This window comes from Triplophysa rosa, linkage group LG8 (genome assembly GCF_024868665.1).
Source record: "Triplophysa rosa linkage group LG8, Trosa_1v2, whole genome shotgun sequence".
NCBI lineage: Eukaryota > Metazoa > Chordata > Actinopteri > Cypriniformes > Nemacheilidae > Triplophysa > Triplophysa rosa.
Window position 1 is genome coordinate 15,593,726 of NC_079897.1, and position 19,732 is coordinate 15,613,457.

Sequence of the window (19,732 nt, forward strand, 5' to 3'; positions counted from 1 at the left end):
CGTGCCGGTGTGTTGGTGTGTGTGTGTGTGTGTGTGTGTGTGTGTGTGTGTGTGTGTGTGTGCTCGAGCACCCACATCCGCCTTTAAGTTCTGACACTCGATTTTTAGTATGTGCCCTTTGAGACAGTCTGTGCACATTCAAATACAAATTTAGTTATTAGACCTTTAAAGGGATAGTTCACACAAATATAAACATTCTATCAGCATTTACTCGTTTTAACCCCTTATGATTTTATGTGTTTCTTGAAACACAAATGGAGCTCTTTAGCAGAATATCCAAGCTTTGGTTATCCAAACTATGGACAGAAATGTTTTTAAGTTTTATTAAATGGACTAGAGAGCTTAAAATGTTCCTCAATTTCTATTTTTATAAAAAAAAATTAAAGATGTACACGTTTGAAACCACATTTTCATTTTTGGGCGAACTGTCCCTTTGGATGATGATCTTTTTATTTGTTTAATCTACAATGTGTTTTTGTGTTGCCTTGTAAATGTACATTGAAACAAATTTTCTCTCTTTCACTTGACTTTGCTCTCTATTTCATCTTCTTCCATCTTGTCTGTTCTCCACGCTTCCTCTTTTTCCTCTATGTCTTTCCATCTGTCCATCCCAGGACAATGCCTGTTACCCTGTAGGTGCACTCCATGTCGCTCTGGTTTCTACACCAGTGAGGAGAACAGAGAAGACAGCTGTCACCGCTGCTTCCAGACCTGCAAACCTGGTGCGAATTTTCATCACACCCATCACAGTACATAGATGCGATGACCTGAGAATAGAAACAGGAAGTATTGCAAAAGTGCTTCATTTTAAAATGACATTTGTGTGTGTGTGCATGTTAGAGTTCAATATGGAGGTGGTGGAGGAGTGCAAGAGCACATCAGATGTGAAGTGTCGCTGTCAGGATGGTTTTACATGTACAGAGCATGACCAGTACACAGGCCACTGCAAACAGTGTGATCCAATCACATCACCCACCCCAAGCCTGGTCTATACAAGCCGGGTCTATACCTCCACTGCCACCACTTTATTCCCTCGCACACAAAAGCCCTCAAACTGGTCAGGTAAGTGCTGCTGTTTTCCTTCTACTTGTCTTGATGTGTGCATGTTGTAGTATTCCTAACAGTATTTTGGACCCCATCCCAAGTAAGGAAGCCTAGTTTGTTTGATTCGGGTGTCTCATTTATAAAACTTTGCGTACATTTCATCCTTTAAATGCATAAAAAGAAGATTTTGCCAGAACCTGCGCATAAATTCCCTTTATAAATCCGGGTCAGGTGTGCTTACATGTATCTCCACCCCATCTCCTCCCCGATATAACCATATATGGAGCTTACAACGCCTAGTTTAACATGCATGATGTCATTTGCATATCATTTACATATGCATATTTCCATTCACGTGACGGTACAAGACATGTGGAAGATAAGAGCCAATGGACCGCTCTACTACCGGATCGCGCAGTGTCCACAATAATATCAAAGTGCGCATTGTTGGTCATTGTTCTTGCTAGAAATGTTTTATATACACTAAATATGTTTTAAATCACGAGTTCTGCAATTTAGTTGGCTGGCTGGATGACACGATGAAACGTTTATAAATGAGACCCCAGACGAGGAAGGTCAGGAGGAGGCAGGGCCTAGGGCCTCCAGTATGTCAGAGCCCTTCAAAGCGTCAGACGTTGTTGGGCCCTAGCTGCTATTTTTAAAGACACATCAGGGCTCTAGAGTGCGACCAATTTGGTCGCACATGCAACCTTATTTCTCAATGGTGCGACTAAGAAAAATCTGAGGTCGCACCGGTGCCGTTCGAGGGAGAAAAAAAGTCTCCGCGACTCTGAAAGTCTCCCTGTGATTCAACAACAGACACACATTAGGCCCATATCGTTGTCTAAACCAATCAGAGATAGTGAAGGGCGGACCCCCCTCTGATTGGCCGTGGTCCAGATTTTCCTGTACGTGTGTGTACCAGAGGTCGCGTTAACCGAAAATTCTCTGTCATTGACAAAAAATGTTTACCAATGACGGAAAAACCTGAAGGCCGTCCGTCCGTCATTTTAACGGATTACAATGAGGACAATTTGTAACTCCCCGTTTCCCTTCATTAGAGCGTGATAGGCTCGCGAAGGGACGTGCGTGTTTTCACATGTCATTGTTACTGACTAGACATATATGTGATGCGATCTGGGAAAACCCGTCGGATGTCGCGCTGGGACGCGGGAAAGACAGTTCACCTATCAAAGTAAACCACATAACATGAAGAATGAAGGAGTATCAATGCACATTTCCCGCCAGTCCTGTGTAAACTACGGCATGCAAAGTTTTATCATACAATATTTTCGTGAGATGACAGAGCTCCCCGTCTGCAGCACCGGGAGTTATCCGATCGCAAAACATACAAGGGATGATCAAATGTCCAGACACTATGCACATGATAAACAACGTAAAACTTGCTTCACTGCTTATTAGTTGTTGTCCGTAATGTTTGCTAGTTTCCTTGTGTAGTGATAATGGCAGAGCTCTCGTTCTTTAAGTGTGCCCGCACCATTTTCCTTACTTTGGTTTTATTCAAACGGTTTTGTAGCCTACAGTATTTTTATAGACTTAACACTGGGAAATGTTTTTTTATTAAATTGTTATTAGAGTAAGTCTTTTACCACTGTAAAGTGACTTTTACTTGTGATACTGGACTGTTGTGCTTTTATTTTCATCACTTAACTTTAAACCCGTTTTCCTCCAAATTCCGTTCCTGAAAATCATAGCGCTTCAGCCGACCTGGGAAAGGGCTTGAATATGGTATCAAAAACTGTAATATATAAATTTGCACCATGTGTTGGGTTTTCCCAGATCGAATCACATATGAACATAAACATTAAATATATAGATGAATATAAACAACAACGGCTTTATTGGGCATTCAGTTGTATTAAAATACAACAAGTTCCGAGACGCAAGTACAGTGTGATGACGTCAAATTACCACGTAAAGCCACCTTGCACCATAGAGATTATGGCGGATTTTTTACGAGCCTGTCAGTCAAAATGACGGACAATAAAAAAGTGTAGTGCAACCTCTGGTGTGTACGTGTGAAGATGCGTGTGCTGCAGTCAGACAGAGAGGGGAGGAGCCTATAGGCCCATCAGTTAAACAGAGTGGATGTAGCCGCGGATGATGAGAGAAGATGAAAAGAACGATTGACAACTTTTTCGTGAGTAATGTTAAGTTAAGGCCTGATCGGTCCGAAAATCATAAGCAATGCTCTGACACGGAGCCATCAACCTCCCAGGTTATGTCCGTTTATCTTGAGATGTTTTAAGTTTAAGTTTCAGTTCAGTGAAGCACTTTAAGCACCAACACTTCTTCAGTAAGTAACCTTTATTGTAGAATTGTGCTTCAAATAAAGAACTTTATGTTGACCAGATTGTTAGTTAATCATTTACAAGTCAATTTTGCCTATATGGACAGCAATTTAAAAAAAAGTGAACTTGTAAAACTGCGGTGTTAAATGCGATGTGGTCGAAAATTTGGGTGCACCTAACTTTTGTGCTGGTGCACCTAAGAAAAAAAGTTAGGCGCACCAGTGCAACCAGTGCAAAAATTTAGTCTAGAGCCCTGCACATTTAAAATTTTTGGGGGTGGAGCCCTCCAAAGACATGCCCTAAAGTGATAGTTCACCAAAACATGAAAATTCTGTCATTATTTACTCACCCTCAAGTTGTTCCAAACATGTATGCATTTCTTTTTCTGTTGAACACAAAAGAAAATATTTTGAAGAATGTGGAAAATCGAAAAATTGTGGGGAACTATTGACTATTATATGTTGTTCAAGCATTCTTCCAAATATCTTCCTTTCTATTCAGATGTTTGGAACTACTTGAGGGTGAATAAATGATGACAGAATTTTCATTTCTGGGTGAACTATCCCTTATTATTGTATCCATTGTTTCTAATTGACTTCGCATCTCTCACAGGTGAAAATGGAGTATTGGTTTGGATTATTTTTGGATTCATGTTAACAATGCTATCCATCATCATTGTAACAGTCCTCTTCCGGATCTGCAGAAAGAAAGAGAAAGAATGTTTTAAGCAATGTAAGTTACATACTGCAGGCTTCAGATGTTCAACATGTTGAACAGATGAATTTAATGCTGATTGGTTAGCCATGGTTTTACCTCTCACTGTTTCTTCCTCAGTTGTCCGGCGATGCTCATTGGGCAATCTAGAGGTAAGTTATAAGTAAGAGCAAATATTTTCTCATATACTTTGTTAGAATTATCGTATAAACCGACCGTCCCTAAATTATATAAAGGTGGATAGTGAGACCACCCTTCCTACAAACAGCCAGTCATATGCCCAGGAGATGCCATCACATGAAAGTACACCCACTAATAAGAAAACAGACTGCTCTTTCCATCAGCCAACCGTCTCGGACCAGGCGGTGCCTCCATCTGGCAATTTAGGTACTATGAAAGTTTTACTTTATGTTCTTTGGAGAGGTATTAAAAATTAAAAACAATTATTAAAAATGTTCCACTGGCTTTGCCAGAATGCAGTATATAAGGGATAATATACAGGCAGCTGGTTGTTATAGCAGATTATACGCCCTTTTCACATGACGTCACGCATCTTCCGTTCTGCCGCGAAGCAGTGTATCATTACTTCTGCTAGCACTCCAGTTCATAAGCTGGCGGTAATGCACCTATAAGATGGTTTGCCAACCGCCAGTAAAACTCAAGAAGAAGAAATTACTTCCGCTAGCGCCTCAGAATGGAGTTTACCAAGTGGCTTGCACATCTGCCACAAATACGTCTAGATGATGTACGACGTCTTGCAGACAACTCGCTACTTTCGCTAACGACAAGATCAAAGCTAGAGAAAGGATACAAATTCTTCGTTGAACAGTACCTGTTTGATTATGAAGGTAAGTGTTTTGTTTTCTTTTTGTGTTAGCGAATGTGCTAGGATAAGTACTTGAATACGTGTTCTGTCAGTTTTTTTTCTCACTGTTGTTAAATTCCAGCGCGACGGCAAAACGGAAGTTCTTCTTCTTCTTCTTGTTTGTTGCAAGACGGATGTTATGATACACTGCTTTGCAAAAAGGCGGAAGTTAAGTGACGTCATTGTGAAAAGGGCATATTACAAGGCGATTTGAAATACTTCATTCTGATTGGCCAATCACTACATTCCAAAGTTATAATATTGCCAGATAACTACCATTCACAACTAATAACACATGGTTACCCGGACGCTGCAAATAATTTTGACAGGCACAGTTTAATATTACACAAATATATAAATGTCTTTTTATAACATGTAATAACCGTGTAATAAGCGGGATAATGTACAGACAGTTGTCAGAATAAACCCCTTCATTGTAATACGAGTGATCACACTGTCTGGGTTTATTCTTGCGATAACAACCGGCTGTACATTATCCCTTACATAAAGCCCAAAGTAGGTTATGCCACTTATTACATGGCTTGCCACATGAGATATTTACTGGACACGAAATATTAAAGTATTTTATAAACTCATTTGTTACCAATACAAAGCTTCCACAAGGAATATTTTTTCTGTTGGCTTTAGACACGACTAAAAGTCAAGCAAGACGAACATGAAATTTGGTTTCATTATTTGTAATACAATCTTCAGCAGCGGAAAAAATTAAGAGACCACTTCGAAATTATTTTCAGTTTTTCTGAATTTATTTATAGGTATGTGTTAAAGTAAAATTATGATTTTTTTGCAGAAAATGGAAACAGGACAAAATAACAAAAAATGTTTGCAGATCTTGTATTCTGAATAAAATCTTGAATAAGTTCATATTCATGTTTAAACAATACCACTGTATTTACATGCATTAATTAGTTAAAAAATAAATGTATGATGGAATAAGCCAGATTTTTTCCACAACTTTCATGTGTCTTTGCATATTCTGTGTTTCACATTGCTGTTGCGTGACTTTCCTGGGGTTTGTTTCTGTTTAAATTCAACACACACTGGACTGGAATTGACACGATCCATGCAGAAATGCTGCTTAAAGGCAAAACTGGAGTGAATTTCCGCAATTATTTTTAATATATGATAATCAGGCATATATCTAACTTGCAAGTCATTTTTTAAAGGGGTCATATGGCACGAATACGTGTTTTTCTGTGTCTTTGGTGCGTTAAAAGTTGCCCAAGCATGTATTAGACACGTAAAATTGCATAAATTAAAGTGTCGGAATAAAAGATGCATTCTATCTAAAAGCGAATGCTCACCCAGACCTGCCTGAAACGCCTCGTGTAACCACACTCCCCACAGATCTACGTCAGTTCGTGGTATGATTTGACTAAGACCGCCCAAATGTATACGCAAGTAAGCAGTGTTGGGTAAGTTACTCTGAAAAAGTAATTAATTACTAGTTACTAATTACACATTAATATAATTATATGTAATTAGATTATGTAATTAGATTACCGTACAAGTTACTCTCTTCAAAAAGTATTTAATTACTAATTACTAATTACTTTCTATATCCTACATCAACCTTGATGAGTTAAGTGATTCAAGGATAGACATGAAACGGCTCTTTTAATTCATTCAAATAAATAATATAAAACTACATAAAGTATTATTATGAATTATAAATGTGAGAATTATACATTAAAGCACGGATTTTAAAGTTAGACTTTGAATTTTGATGTCAATTCCACTTCTGCACACACACATACAGTATTACACAAAGTATTTAGTTTAATTACATCAGAAGTAACTGTAATTAAATTACAGAAAAAATAAGAGTAATCCCTTACTTTTGCTTTTTCAAGGGAAAAGTAATTAAATTACAGTAACTAATTACTTAGTAACTAGTTACACCCAACACTGTCATCACAATTGCTTTGGAACCTGATGTTCCAAATATGGTAAGAAGCGTTACATTTCCATCACACGATTGCAGTATTCGACCAATCACTACGCACTGGTTAACTGGCCAATGATAGCACACCTTGCTGTTCACAGCGATGAGCATTGTAAAAAATCACATACCTTGGAATGTCATTACTGGCTAATCAGAATCAAGTATTCTGACCATTGTGTACTAAAGATTAACATCAACCTGTATGCAATATCATTTAACATAAAGTCTTCAGATAATATTAAATCAAATCAACTTCTCTCTTTGTGATAGGCCCTTTCCACATCTATGGTCCCCAGACAGTTTTTGTGAGTTTGCTCAATCAGTTCGGATGGGACGGAGGAGAGAAAAAGGCAAATGAACGGCAACAAGAACCTTTAAATAACAGCAACGTGCCCCACCCTCAATCTCCACCCATACATCTATCTCAAGAGGAAAAAAACCAAGAGCATGATTTTATCTTCTTTCCATCTCAAGAACAAGGGAAGGAGTGCCATATATCTAAAGAAGAGGTGCTGTGAAGGATCGTGGGAAATGTCCGCTCTTCCGTACTGTTCGACTGCTGTGTGGTTTGTTGTAATTGATGCTGCACGAGTACCCAGTATTAAAACTCTAAACCTGGCAGGGGATTTTGTCTAGAGAGCATGAGGAAGACCTGGGTATCTGTAGAATAGTATGGATCAAGCTTGACAATTCATGCTGTAAATGTCACCCATACCCTCATGCTTAGAGTCGAGATTTCGAACCATCACATCGGCTGGCATGACTGCATGAGGAGTCGATATCAAAAGCTCTCGTTCAGTGCTGGTCTCTCTCATCATGGAGGAGAGATGACCCCCGGGCCAAAGCTTTATCTCAGCACCTCTTGGTCGACATGTCAAGTAAAGGAGCTGCCCTAAGACACTCAGAAGGCCAAAGATTCTCACAGATATTTATTTTGAAGTTTTTGTGGTTAAGGTTATTGTAACTGCAGTGTGCTTCTTTATGTCTGGAATGACCAACTTTAAGGTGCCTTTGTTGTGTAAGGACATTCACAGTTCTTAAATAAAAATGTTTTAATTTATTTTACCCGAAAAACTAACATCTTGTTCGCAACATAAATACCAGCAGTGTTTTGTTTTCGTAGTCTCTCGGTGTTCAGTCTCTGGTTGATTATGTCTGCCTTCTTCCTCTTTGGTTTTTATGTGGCAGACTTTGGATTGTGCCACCAAAAAGTCCTGACATTTTGAAGATGGTCTGGAAATGTCAACGTTGGTTTGTCGTTCAAACCGAAGCAACCCCAAACATTAGCGCAGGAACACACAAAGCTTGTGTTATGTTAATATGTTTTATTTTCACTGAAATACAAAGTCTTATATACCTGATATTGATTGTAAAGTGCAATAGCGTCAATAAAACTATTTTTATACATGTTTTCTTTGAGTGCTTATGTAAATCACAGGAGAGAATGAAATTCAGTTACCTTTTCTGCAATTGGGTAGTTGACATGAAATATCTGAAACTGCCACCCATTTTTGCGAATTAATTTATAATGGTGATACATGCGGCTTCTCAGCCCATATTCATTTACACACTACATTACAAAATTCACATCACAGGACTGTTTACAGTGAACTCCTAAAGACAACTTTACAAAAAGAGTTAAAAACTTGAAAGAAATATCCACCAGGCAGGATATACTGTACACTTTTATACTGTACTCCTTAAACTTTCTAACATAAAGTCGATGTTGATAGACCAGTTCATGGACACACCATCTATTTATAAATACAAACAAAAGCACAGACAATATAATTTACATCATTATTTGCAAACAATTGCATATTCAGTGTCTTTGTGTGCAGTGGGAAGTGTGTATCTCCTGCTGTCTCTGTATTTCTCAGGATGGTCTCCAAAGACAGACGGTCATTCTCACAAAACCTTCAGACGGGCCCTCTCACTACAGACTCGTGAGCGTATCAGGTTTGTGTCAGTATAAATACTCGAGCCACACACGCATCCGTGGTCGTCTGCTTCTGTCCTTCTCAGACATCCTCCAGTGTCTTTTCACACACCTCCTGCACTGGCATTGGTACCTCCTCCTCCTCTGTGCACTCACTGCATTTAGAGCCTCTCTTTTCGGAGGAACAGAAAGCTGATGACCAATAAGAGGAACAACATTAAATGTCACATTACTGCTATGAAGTACATTCCCATGTTTAAATTACATGCTATATGTTTTATTCCTTTATTATTCATTTTAAAGAATAATCCTAAACTCATACTTCACCCAAAAATGAAAATACTTTCATCATTTATTCATTGTCATTTTAAACCGGTATGACTTTCTTTCTTCTGCAGAACACAAAAGAAGATATTTTGAAGAATGTTGGTAACCAAACAACACCGGTCCCCATTGACTTCCACTGTATGGACACAAAACCACTGAGTTTTGAGTTCAAAATATCTTCTGTTGTGTTCCGACCACATACGGATTTAAAACGACATGATGGTGAATAAATGACAGGAATTTTTTCTCTCTAACAGAAAAACAGGTTTGTGAAATGCATTGACTGGTTGTGACACTGACCGGCTGATGCTGACATGATCCGTTTACATGGCCATCCATGTCTGCTGATGAGAAGGAAACAGGTGAGCAGAGCGCACACACACACACACGCAAAACACAGACTCACCGAGATCCACATATTGTCTGGATGAGGTTGATAGAAAGGGAGCAAACGGATGGAGAGAGGAAGAAAGAGAAACGGTATACTGGTCAATAGCGGACACACTGTGTGCGTGTGTGAGACTGTTTGGCTTTACACTATATGAGAATAATTTATCAGTGGTTATTCGAACAGAGATCCAGGTTGTGTCAGGACTGTAATGCTCACCTGTGGTCGCTGGTGGTTTAGTAGTAACCGGGGTCTGGACCTTCACACATGTCTCACAACTGCTGTCACTGCATCTGAAGCCGTCTTCGCACGTGCACACGGCATCACGTGTCAGCGTGCAGTTTCTCTCAACCTTCATATCTGCGTATCACAAGAGTCAAAAAGGTGTTAGGTAGAAGCATACTGTATGTGTGTGCGTGATACAGTCATTTCAGGCAAGTTTCAAAATAAAACCAACTCATACACATACATCAAGTTCTTTTGTGCTGACTAACAATTTTAATTTGTTTTCATTTTTTCCTCTCAAGACTTCTCCACCTATAATCTAGAGCAAAGGTTCAATTCCTTCTCTTACAAAAATGTTTATTCAAGTGTGCTATTAGTAAACTGCTTTTAAACTAGAGTACCGTCTACTTTATGTACTGTAATTGCACTTAAAGGAACAGTTCACCCCAAAATGAATTCCTTAACTCGCCCTCGAGTTGTTTCAAACCTGTATAAGGGCATACACACATTTAGCCCGGTTGCCCTCAACTGTGCCCGAGCGCTCACATTAGTCAATCAGAGGCATTAGGTGTCAAACACGCCCGGGCGCGGTTCGATTAGGACAGTGTGAGTACGCCCTAAGTTTCTTTGTTCTGATGAACACAGAGAAAGATATTTGGAAGAATGCTTGTAAATAACAGTTCTTGGCCACCATTGACTACCATAGTAAGAAAAATGTCTTTATAAATGTCTTTGTTTTGTTAAACACAAAAGAAGATATTCTGAAGAATGTAGGAAAGCAAACAGTTCTGAGGCACTTTTGGGTACACCTACTAGGGTAGTCAATGGTGGCCAAGAACTGTTTGATTACAAGCATTCTTCCAAATATCTTTCTCTGTGTTCATCAGAACAAATAAATGTATACAGATTTGGAACAACTTGAGGGTGAGTAAATGATGACAAAAAAATATTTTTGGCTAAACTGTCTCTTTAAGCATACTTGTCTTTACTGATTTACTGTCAGAAAAGTCTAATATTTTGGATTCAATCTTTTGATCAAGTAAGTTTAATGAAGTATTCTAAGTACACATGGCTTGTAGTTTTGTTTACTCTTTGAATTGGGTAGCCTATTAAATACTTCCACATTTTACATACTGTGTTATAAACTAAGATGTTAAACTTTATATAGTAACAATATAATATATTATATCAATTATATATATAAAAAGTGAACTATACGTATGATATTAAATTAAAGAAAACGTACGAGTATACGTGCAGCATAAAACTACTAAATTAGTAGTTTACTGAGCGTATACTTACTCATTACTTATAGCCAATAGGCTCATTTTGTTGTCTATACAGTTTACTGCTGTTACACTTAAATTAACTTTTATGAACAATAAAGTGGGACAATTTAGTTCCAAGTAGTATTGAGACACTTACAAGTACTAAAATACTACTAGCATATCTATATCAGTACACTTACTGCGCAAAGTATACTTAAAAATATATTTGAACTTTGCTTAAGTACACTTAAAGCGATGCCAAAAATGAAAATTCTGTCATCATTTACTCAGCCTCTTGTCATTTCAAACCCGTATGGCTTTCTCTCTTCCGCAGAATCGAAAAGAAGATATTTTGAAGAATGTTGTTAACTGGCACCCATTCACTTGCATTGGCCAGTGCTGTACGGTTACCAACTTTTTTCAAAATATCTTCTTTTGTGTTCTGCGGCAGAAAGAAAGTAATAAATAAAGGATTTAAAGAACAAGAGGGTGAGAAAATGATAACAGAATTTTCATTTTTGGGTGAAGTATCACTTTAATTACATGAACTTAAAGAATGCTTATTACTAAGGGTCTAACTATATTGGAGGGATTGTGTTTTGCAGTATTTAGTTTCAAACCTCAATAAACATAAACACACCTGAACAAGATCCAAAAGTTTACTTTAAAATTACAAGCTGGTGTGTTTGAATAGAGTTGAAACCCAACTCTGAAGGACACGGTCTCTCCAGGACTAGAGATGAAATAAACATATAAGAACCAATAAAATCTCAGTAGGCAGTACATTTGCTTTCCGGTCTTAACAGCACACTCAGGAGGCTTTTTTTCCATGTGTATGTTGTGCACCTTCAAACTGCACGAAAAAACAAAACTTTCTCAGACCCCCGTCCACCTCCAGACTAGAAACCCACCAAGAGCTGATAAAGGGGAGGCCCCTGTCTCGTTTTACGGTCATGTTTGTCAGTTCTAGTTTATGACTTCATACTGATGAAGTGATTCATGTGACGATTAAAAATGTCAAAACTGTATAACAGGTACAGACCAATACAAACATACCATAAATGATAGTACAAAAACGAGAAGTGGAGTGGACGTACGTTCTTTGTAACACCCTTTGCAGAGTTTGCACTGCAGGAAGTCATTATTGTAGTCGTCATTGTAGTAGCCATTGCTGCAAGGGACACACTTAGTATCGGACTGTCCACTGCATCTCTGTGCCATTAACTCTCCTGTGTAAAAACACACATACACAGGTATGTAAAAAGGAACTCAGAGTGTGGCAAAATCACATCGAGGATGCTGGTAAAAAATGTAAAATGATGATGTGACATTTAACGTATGCTGCTTTATGAGTTTGCCAGGTTGAGTTCAAAGAACAAGTAGTCATCATACGAGAAACTGAATGTGTCATTTTAATACGCTGATCAAATGTCATCCAACCATACAAGAACCAAACCCTAAAATACTCCACAAACAGTCCTCAATGCTGTAATCATTCGTCTAATGAAATGATATTCCTGCCATTGTAAACATTCTCAGTTTTAGCTATGAGCTGTGTAGACGTCATATATACACCTTTATCACTTCTATTATTCATCTATGGATTGAATTTGGCAAGAGACGACTCAATACATCTTATCTGACGTAGTTCAATATAGTTAATTAGGCTACTAAATCTTAACTAATGAGTTCGCCTTTAACTTTATTTCAATTCAATTCAGTTTTGACTGTGCCATACTCATTTTTGTTCAAATTCTATATAACTCACAGTGAACGGGCAGTTGATTTCATTTACCTGGTGGACATTTCTTGCAGCACCGGTTTCCTTCCTTGTATTCTATTCTTTCATTACAGTTCAGTGATTGGCCGAGAGAAAGGACATGTGATAAGGGCAGGAAGATGCTAAGCAGGGTAAGCATCTGATTGAAAGAGAAAAACATGTGAAGGTAAGTATAAAATGACACCTGTAATAACACCTGCACTGACTGTTTGTACGAATGTCTCTCTCTCTCTCTCTCTCTCTCTCTCTCTCTCTCTCTCTCTCTATAATATTATACATTAATAATAACTTAGCATCACTTAAAGCGATTAAACAGTAACATGAACATTTTTTGCATTAACTACATTTACATTTACACTCGCAAAGCCAATTAAGTGTTAAATTGAATAATTATTATAATAAATCTATAAGGCGGATGGGTTATTTTTAACTTCTTTACACAGGATTATAATAAACACAAGCTACTACCTAACAGGTTCAGGTTCAGTATGACGATTAACTTTTAATTGACATCTACATAAACCTTTACATCCTTCTAACAACATTTTGAATCTAATCAGATCAGAGAGCAGCACATCACATGGTACATTTCAACCAAGTTGAAGATTTTTAACCATACCTGATAACCACACAACCATCAAGTACAGAACAAAGTCTTACCGTGAATATGTGTATAAGACGGGAGAGAAGCGGCAAGAGATGTGAGTGAGTCGAGCCCCTCTGAATCTATGAAGGTGAGGGGACAAGACTTGTTACTGATAATGATTTTTTATTCTCAAGTCTAGTCACGGTGACTCATATTTAAACTGACATTTGGGTGCTCTGAAAGACCACCGAGATCACAACAGCATCGCCGTCTATCTACACCGCTCATGCACCTCTTTTTCCCCTGCCCTGAACTTTCCATGAAACCTTTTTAGTCTTTTATAACATTGAACTAGTTCCAAAACAAACTCTCTCTTCTCGCCGTCTCTCATTGAGCCAAGTGCAAGTGCGCAAATGCGCAAAAAAAGGGTCTCTCGTTCTGAGTAAAGGCGTTAGTAAAAAAACAACTAGCACTTTGAACATACTACGCTACTCATTCTGAGATAAGATATTCGCAATGAGGTCAATGGTATAACGTCTCATCACATCGAATCCATTTCATCTTTAATTCAGATTTATGAAAGAAAATGGTCATCACAAAGCAGTCTACTGTACAATTTTTTAGGCCAGGAATTTACTTTTGTCTTTTCTCTTTTAGTAACCAAGTATGTTTACCTGACTATGTTATATTCAGTCTCTTATTATGTTTAAAATATCCATGTTATTGACATTCCTGTATATACTAAATAATTGTTTTTTAACGTTACAGCTACTTGTGGTTTCAACACATTGCTTTAATTCTGTGGAACTGACATCTTTAAAGTGAAGAGTCATGTTCACAGTTGATAGATTAGACATGACACCGCAAAACACGTGCACACACACAAACACATTTCGTTTTTACAGTAAAAGGAGGGCTTACCACAACATCACTACAACCAAGTGTACTACAGGAAGCTCAGCTTACTCAAACAGCGATAACATGATCTGCTGATGGGCCTGAACCGTAGACATTTCTGCTCTTCAAGTAAAAGAGTTCTTTCCCTTATGAGTGCACACCGTGTGAGTGCAAAGTTTGGTTAAGAACAAAAGTGCAATATTATCTCACAGTCTATTAAACTAAATACTGGAGCAGTTAGCGGCTGTTAGCGCCAACCACAGAAAACGCTTGCTGACAATAGAGCGGTGATGGGTGTCGTCCCTTGGCAATAGGGTGATAATATGACACAATGGTTTGAGGCCTCTAACTCTAACTCTTGTGTGCGTGCTTGCTGATAGTGAAGTAGACGTGATGAGTTAATGGCGATGAGTGGAGAGGACCTGCGTGTTCATTTAAAAAAAAACTCTTGGTTTAGTAGGTCCAACAATTTGGACACCTAGACTTCTCTGGCCTGGTCATCCAGATTCAGAGCATGTATTAATTTAGCATAAGATTTTATCTAAAGCAACTCGAGGGACCAGTTAAGGACAAATGAGGGACCAATTCAAATTTGACCATTAAGAGATGCTATTGTGAGAAATGTCAAAAAAAGTTGTTTGGGTACCACAAAATATCTTTTGTGTTCTGCAGAAGACAGAAAGTCACACAGGTTTGAAATGACACGATGGCTTTCATTTTTAGGTGAGCTATCCCTTTAAGAGCAAACCGAGACAAAAGATTACAAGAATAGTGTTAAAGAAGAAGTGAAAGCCTTATTGTTTGGACCTAGAGACGTGTCCAGTATATTGAGAAGAAGAGGGGAGCAGGAACTGAGCACATTTCACAAATAAACTTGCAATGAGAACATCCTGTTTGGCCGATATAGCATGCTGGACCAGTTAGGGGTGATGCCGAAGTATTATGTGAGCCGGCAACGAAAAGTCGCAAAATAACAATATCAGCTAAATGAGATTGCTTTAGTTAGAAGAAAGGCTCTGGCCAGAACAGGGTCCTTATAACCGGACACTTTGGCAGTGAACAGTTTTTAAATTGTACAAATTTTAGTCAGCAGTATTAGTCATCAAATCCTTTTGACGTAAAAAATCTCACAAGATCGTTTTCTTTTTTAACATTTAAGTCTTTATGATATATTTCTGTTAGGTTGTTTGTTGCTTCCACCTTAACAGCTCTAATAAAAAAACAAACCCACACAGAGTCTGCTTGTGCACAACTATAAAGACATTTCTGCAGATTTGAGCAGAAACGGAAAATCATCGACTCCACAAATGCCTGTGACGTGTTTATTAATGTTTTTGTATCATTTTATTATGCTGTCTGTTACCAGAGCAGTACATTTCATTTTTCCATGTTCACATCCATTCCCCAGATTTCCCCAGAAAACCAGCAAATGTTACCCTCTGCAGTGTTTTCAAAGTATTGGCTATTATAGACTTGCAGAAGTAGGCTTTTTTATGCTGGTTGGTAATAGTCAGTGTGCCATTTTTAAACAACTAATTAATTTGGGTCAATACTGCTGGAAGACGAATCTTTTTGCATTTCCCTCTGTCGTCACCTTTTGTTGAACACACACGCTTAAAGAAATTATTGTATGGCACTTGTTGTACCACAGAAATCTAACAACATTTATCAGACCGTTGGTTCTAGTAATTGCATTACTGCATCACTACTACATTTACACAGTCGTCATCTTCAGAATTTTTCAATGATAACATCTACCAGTGAGATGTATGTCTCATAGGAATAAACATTATGAGAGATTTTGCATGTCAGTGGTTTTTGACGTTCCAAATGTCCCAACGGACCACAGCTAGGCCTATCCAAGACTCAGACCATAAATGCAAATTATAAGTTCATTAACAGCATTATGGATTTAACATAATAATTTGGCATTGTTTTTTTTATTCTTGTTACCTCACCATGTTACGACCCGTGGTGGGTATTCTTAATCTCCATGGTTACACTGCAGGTCACAGGACAAGTGGAGCAGGATGTGGTTTTGAGGTGAGGAAGTTATTGCTTTGCTTCAGTACTCAGCTCAAACGAACCATAGCTAAACGTCTGTTATCTTTCAACTTAGCATTGAACACTGGGTTAATTTAGCTCTCAGGAAAAATAAAAACAGTCAACAATAAAATTGCAACAATTAGAAAAACTGAAAAAAGTAACATTGTTGAGTGCTATCCAAAACAACAATAGAAACATGTACATGCAAGAAAACTGCATGCAATTTATTTGTAGGTGATGGATGACTGGATGGTCATGCACTAAGACCTAAATTAATTATTTACTTAATTAGTTCGCCCCACAAATAAATAATTCCTCTCATCATTTATTTGTCCACATGTGGTTCAAAACTCTTTCTGCTGTGAAACAGAAAAGAAGATACTTTGATAAATGTCTCAGTGGTTTTGTGTCCATAAAGTGGAAGTCAATGGGGGCCATGACATGAGGGTGAGTAGGCTATATTTAATTTAATTTAATTTAATTTAATTTAATTTAATTATTTGTCAAGTATGGTGACCCATACCCGAAATGTGACTCTGCATTTAACCCATCCAGAGAGTAGTGAACACACGCACAGCAAGTGGTGAACACACGTACACCCGGAGCAGTGGGCAGCTATCACTGCAGCGCCCGGGGAGCAAGTAGGGGTAAGGTGCCTTGCTCCAGTCGTTACCCCCCGGCCCTGAGGATCGAACTGGCAACCTTCTGGTCACAAGTCTGACTCTCTAACCATTAGACCAATATTAATTAAATCATTCAATATTAGTTATATTCTGGTTATGCAAAGTGTAACTATAGCCTGCCCTATTACATTACCTGCCTAATATGCTGTTGGTCCTGTGTGTGCTGCCCTGACAGCTCCAGCCCACCGAGGCATGGACCCTACAAGACCCTTGAAGGCATCCTGTGGTACAAAGGAATATGTGGCCTTATGCTGCCTTCAGGTGCTCTCGGAAATGTGATAATTCCCACTTCTGATGTTATGATTCCGAGCTGGTTGTGTTCAGGTCCTTTGTTGTCGGAAATGATGGAGGAGATTCATGCTTGAGTGTGTCTTGGGAAAATGTTATATGGTAATAGTTTTCAACTGTACATCCTACTGTATAAATATAACAAATTAGTTGTTCATTTTAAGAGACCTGTCTTGTTTTCCTCTTGTAAATTTAGTATTGCTCTTTAATAAAGAAAAAGTACTTATTATCCGAATACCCGATTAATCGATGGAAAAATCTGTAGAATACTCGATTACTAAAATAATCGATAGCTGCAGCCCTAGATTTAATAGTCAGCTTGCTGACTACCCAGCAAACACAGAATGTTCCCCTTACGTTAGTTTTTGGTTGCCTTTTGGTTATTTTTGGGAACCAAGAAATAACGTTCTAAGAACGTTCTTTTCAGGTTTTATTTTTTGCAACCAGAAAATAACTTTCCCAGAACGTTGCATGCTGTTTTTTAAATAACCAGAAAATAACGTTCCCTGATGGTTATTTATTGGTTATTTTTTTAAACCAGAAAATAACGTTAGTTTTTGGTTCCCTTTTGGTTATTTTTTGGGAACCAAGAAATGACGTTCTAAGAACGTTCTAATCAGGTTTTATTTTTGCAACCATAAAATAACGTTCCCAGAACATTGCAGGCTGTTTTTTTTAAATAACCAGAAAATAACCTTCCCTGGTGGTCATTTATTGGTTATTTTTTTGCAACCAGAAAATAGCAGGGTTTAGCAGAGGGTGTGTTACTCTGCCGTGGAAGGGGTTTGTTGCGAGGTCTCTCCTTGCTATGATGCGGGTTTCGACCCGTGACGGGAGGTTAGGAAAACGCGCAGTGGGCAACGGACGTGGAGCTACTTTCCTGGGGAGGCACAACTTGAAAGCTTTGTCCTCTTTCTTTTTGTCATCGCACCATTGCTGCATCAAAGCCACGGCGGGACTGAAAAGAGCCTGGCCAGGCTCGACCGGAGCACCCGCGATGCACCTCTTCTCGCTGTCAGGGAGTCCCGACAGGTTCAGCCAAAGAGCACGCTCCCCCACCACAGAAAATGCCATGGAGCGCCCGCAAGCTTGGACAGCCTGACGAGCATTGCGGAGGACGAGGTCGTTGACCTTAAGGTTGGCGAGGGGGATCCTTTGTCCAGCTGCTGCCCCAAGTCCTCCAAAATTTCCGCCTGGTAGGCGGAAAGCAGGGACGAAACGTTAAGAGCCCTAACAGCCAAGGCGGGGGACTTATAAGCGGCCTGATGAACGGAGGCAGAAAATGGTCCATTTTAGATTTTTTAGATTTAGATTTAGATTCAATTTATTGTCATTGCACATGTACAAGTACAAGGCAACGAAATGTGACCTCTGCATTTAACCCATCCAGAGAGTAGTGAACACACGCACAGCAAGTGGTGAACACACGTACCCCCGGAGCAGTGGGCAGCTATCACTGCAGCGCCCGGGGAGCAAGTAGGGGTAAGGTGCCTTGCTCAAGGGCACCTCAGTTGTTACCCGCCGGCCCTGGGAATCGAACCGGCAACCTTCTGGTCATGAGTCCGACTCTCTAACATTTAGACCACAACTGCCCCTTATTAGACCACAACTGCCCCTTTTACCAGGCAAGACCGGCTTCGGGGGGGCGAGCAGGAGCTTTTTGGCAGCATAAGGCAATGGCTGCAATGCTCCGGGTTCTCCAAAGCCTCTTCTGCATGCTTGAGGCCCAAGCAGACCACACAGAACTCGTGAGAGTCCTTAGCGGCGATGAGAGCCCTGCACACGGCCGGGCAGGCCCTTGATGAGCTGTTTGCGGAAGTAGCGGCAGATTTAGAGAGCGACATAGCGGCGAAAAACTCGTTAAAATCCGTGGCGGGCAGCCGTGGAAAGGGGGGCAGGTGAAAAAATGCACGAGCGTGCGCGGCTCAGGATGCAAAAAACACAGCTAACCTGGCTGAATAGACGACTGGCACGTCTGGCGGAGGCTGATCAGACGATATGTCCTCCTGAAGACACACAGTGAGCAGCGAAAATCCAACTGAACTGTGTTAAGCAGAGATCGCGAGAAGTGAATGTCAACTGAAGAATAGCAGCGCAGGCAGACCTTATATGCTCTCAGGTAAGGGGGTGGGGCCTTACCTGGCATTGGCTGCGCACTTCTGTCTGTCTAGCCAGACTTGGTGCAATTGGATGCTTCTGCAGAGGTCAGGTAGGGATGCCCTTTCCATAGGTGGATCTCGAACACGAGATGATGAGAGAACCAGTAACCAGCAACAACCCCACCCCATCCCTCTTATTAACGACATAATAACACGCAGTCTAAACAGCCTCTCGTTATCATTTTGGGGTCTTCTGAGTAAAACTACATTTACTCAAGCTGGTTGCCATTGATCGCGTCATCAAA

At 39.4% G+C, this 19,732-nt stretch overlaps 2 protein-coding genes across 6 annotated transcripts in view; one reads left to right on the top strand and one right to left on the bottom strand.

Annotated features, from left to right (window-relative positions):
* The window catches only part of si:dkey-260g12.1 (tumor necrosis factor receptor superfamily member 22), a 10,182-nt gene extending 1,881 nt beyond the window's left edge, over nt 1–8,301 (top strand). The window contains exons 4-9 of one of the 3 annotated variants that reach the window (XM_057341167.1): nt 615–722; nt 841–1,062; nt 3,969–4,088; nt 4,191–4,222; nt 4,307–4,457; nt 7,172–8,301. In XM_057341167.1, the coding sequence (XP_057197150.1) occupies nt 615–722; nt 841–1,062; nt 3,969–4,088; nt 4,191–4,222; nt 4,307–4,457; nt 7,172–7,419 (881 nt within the window). In that variant the 3' untranslated portion in view covers nt 7,420–8,301. The other 2 variants (XM_057341168.1, XM_057341169.1) reach the window with 2 other exon arrangements.
* cd27 (CD27 molecule) overlaps nt 8,062–19,732 on the bottom strand; it is a 25,284-nt gene continuing 13,613 nt past the window's right edge. For 2 of the 3 annotated variants that reach the window (XM_057341171.1, XM_057341170.1), the window contains 6 exons: nt 13,489–13,554; nt 12,844–12,967; nt 12,146–12,277; nt 9,775–9,915; nt 9,468–9,590; nt 8,062–9,032 (listed from right to left, as the gene is read on the bottom strand). In XM_057341171.1, the coding sequence (XP_057197154.1) occupies nt 8,923–9,032; nt 9,468–9,590; nt 9,775–9,915; nt 12,146–12,277; nt 12,844–12,967; nt 13,489–13,554 (696 nt within the window). In that variant the 3' untranslated portion in view covers nt 8,062–8,922. The remainder of the gene's footprint in view (nt 9,033–9,467; nt 9,591–9,774; nt 9,916–12,145; nt 12,278–12,843; nt 12,968–13,488; nt 13,555–19,732) is intronic. The other variant, XM_057341173.1, reaches the window with a different exon arrangement.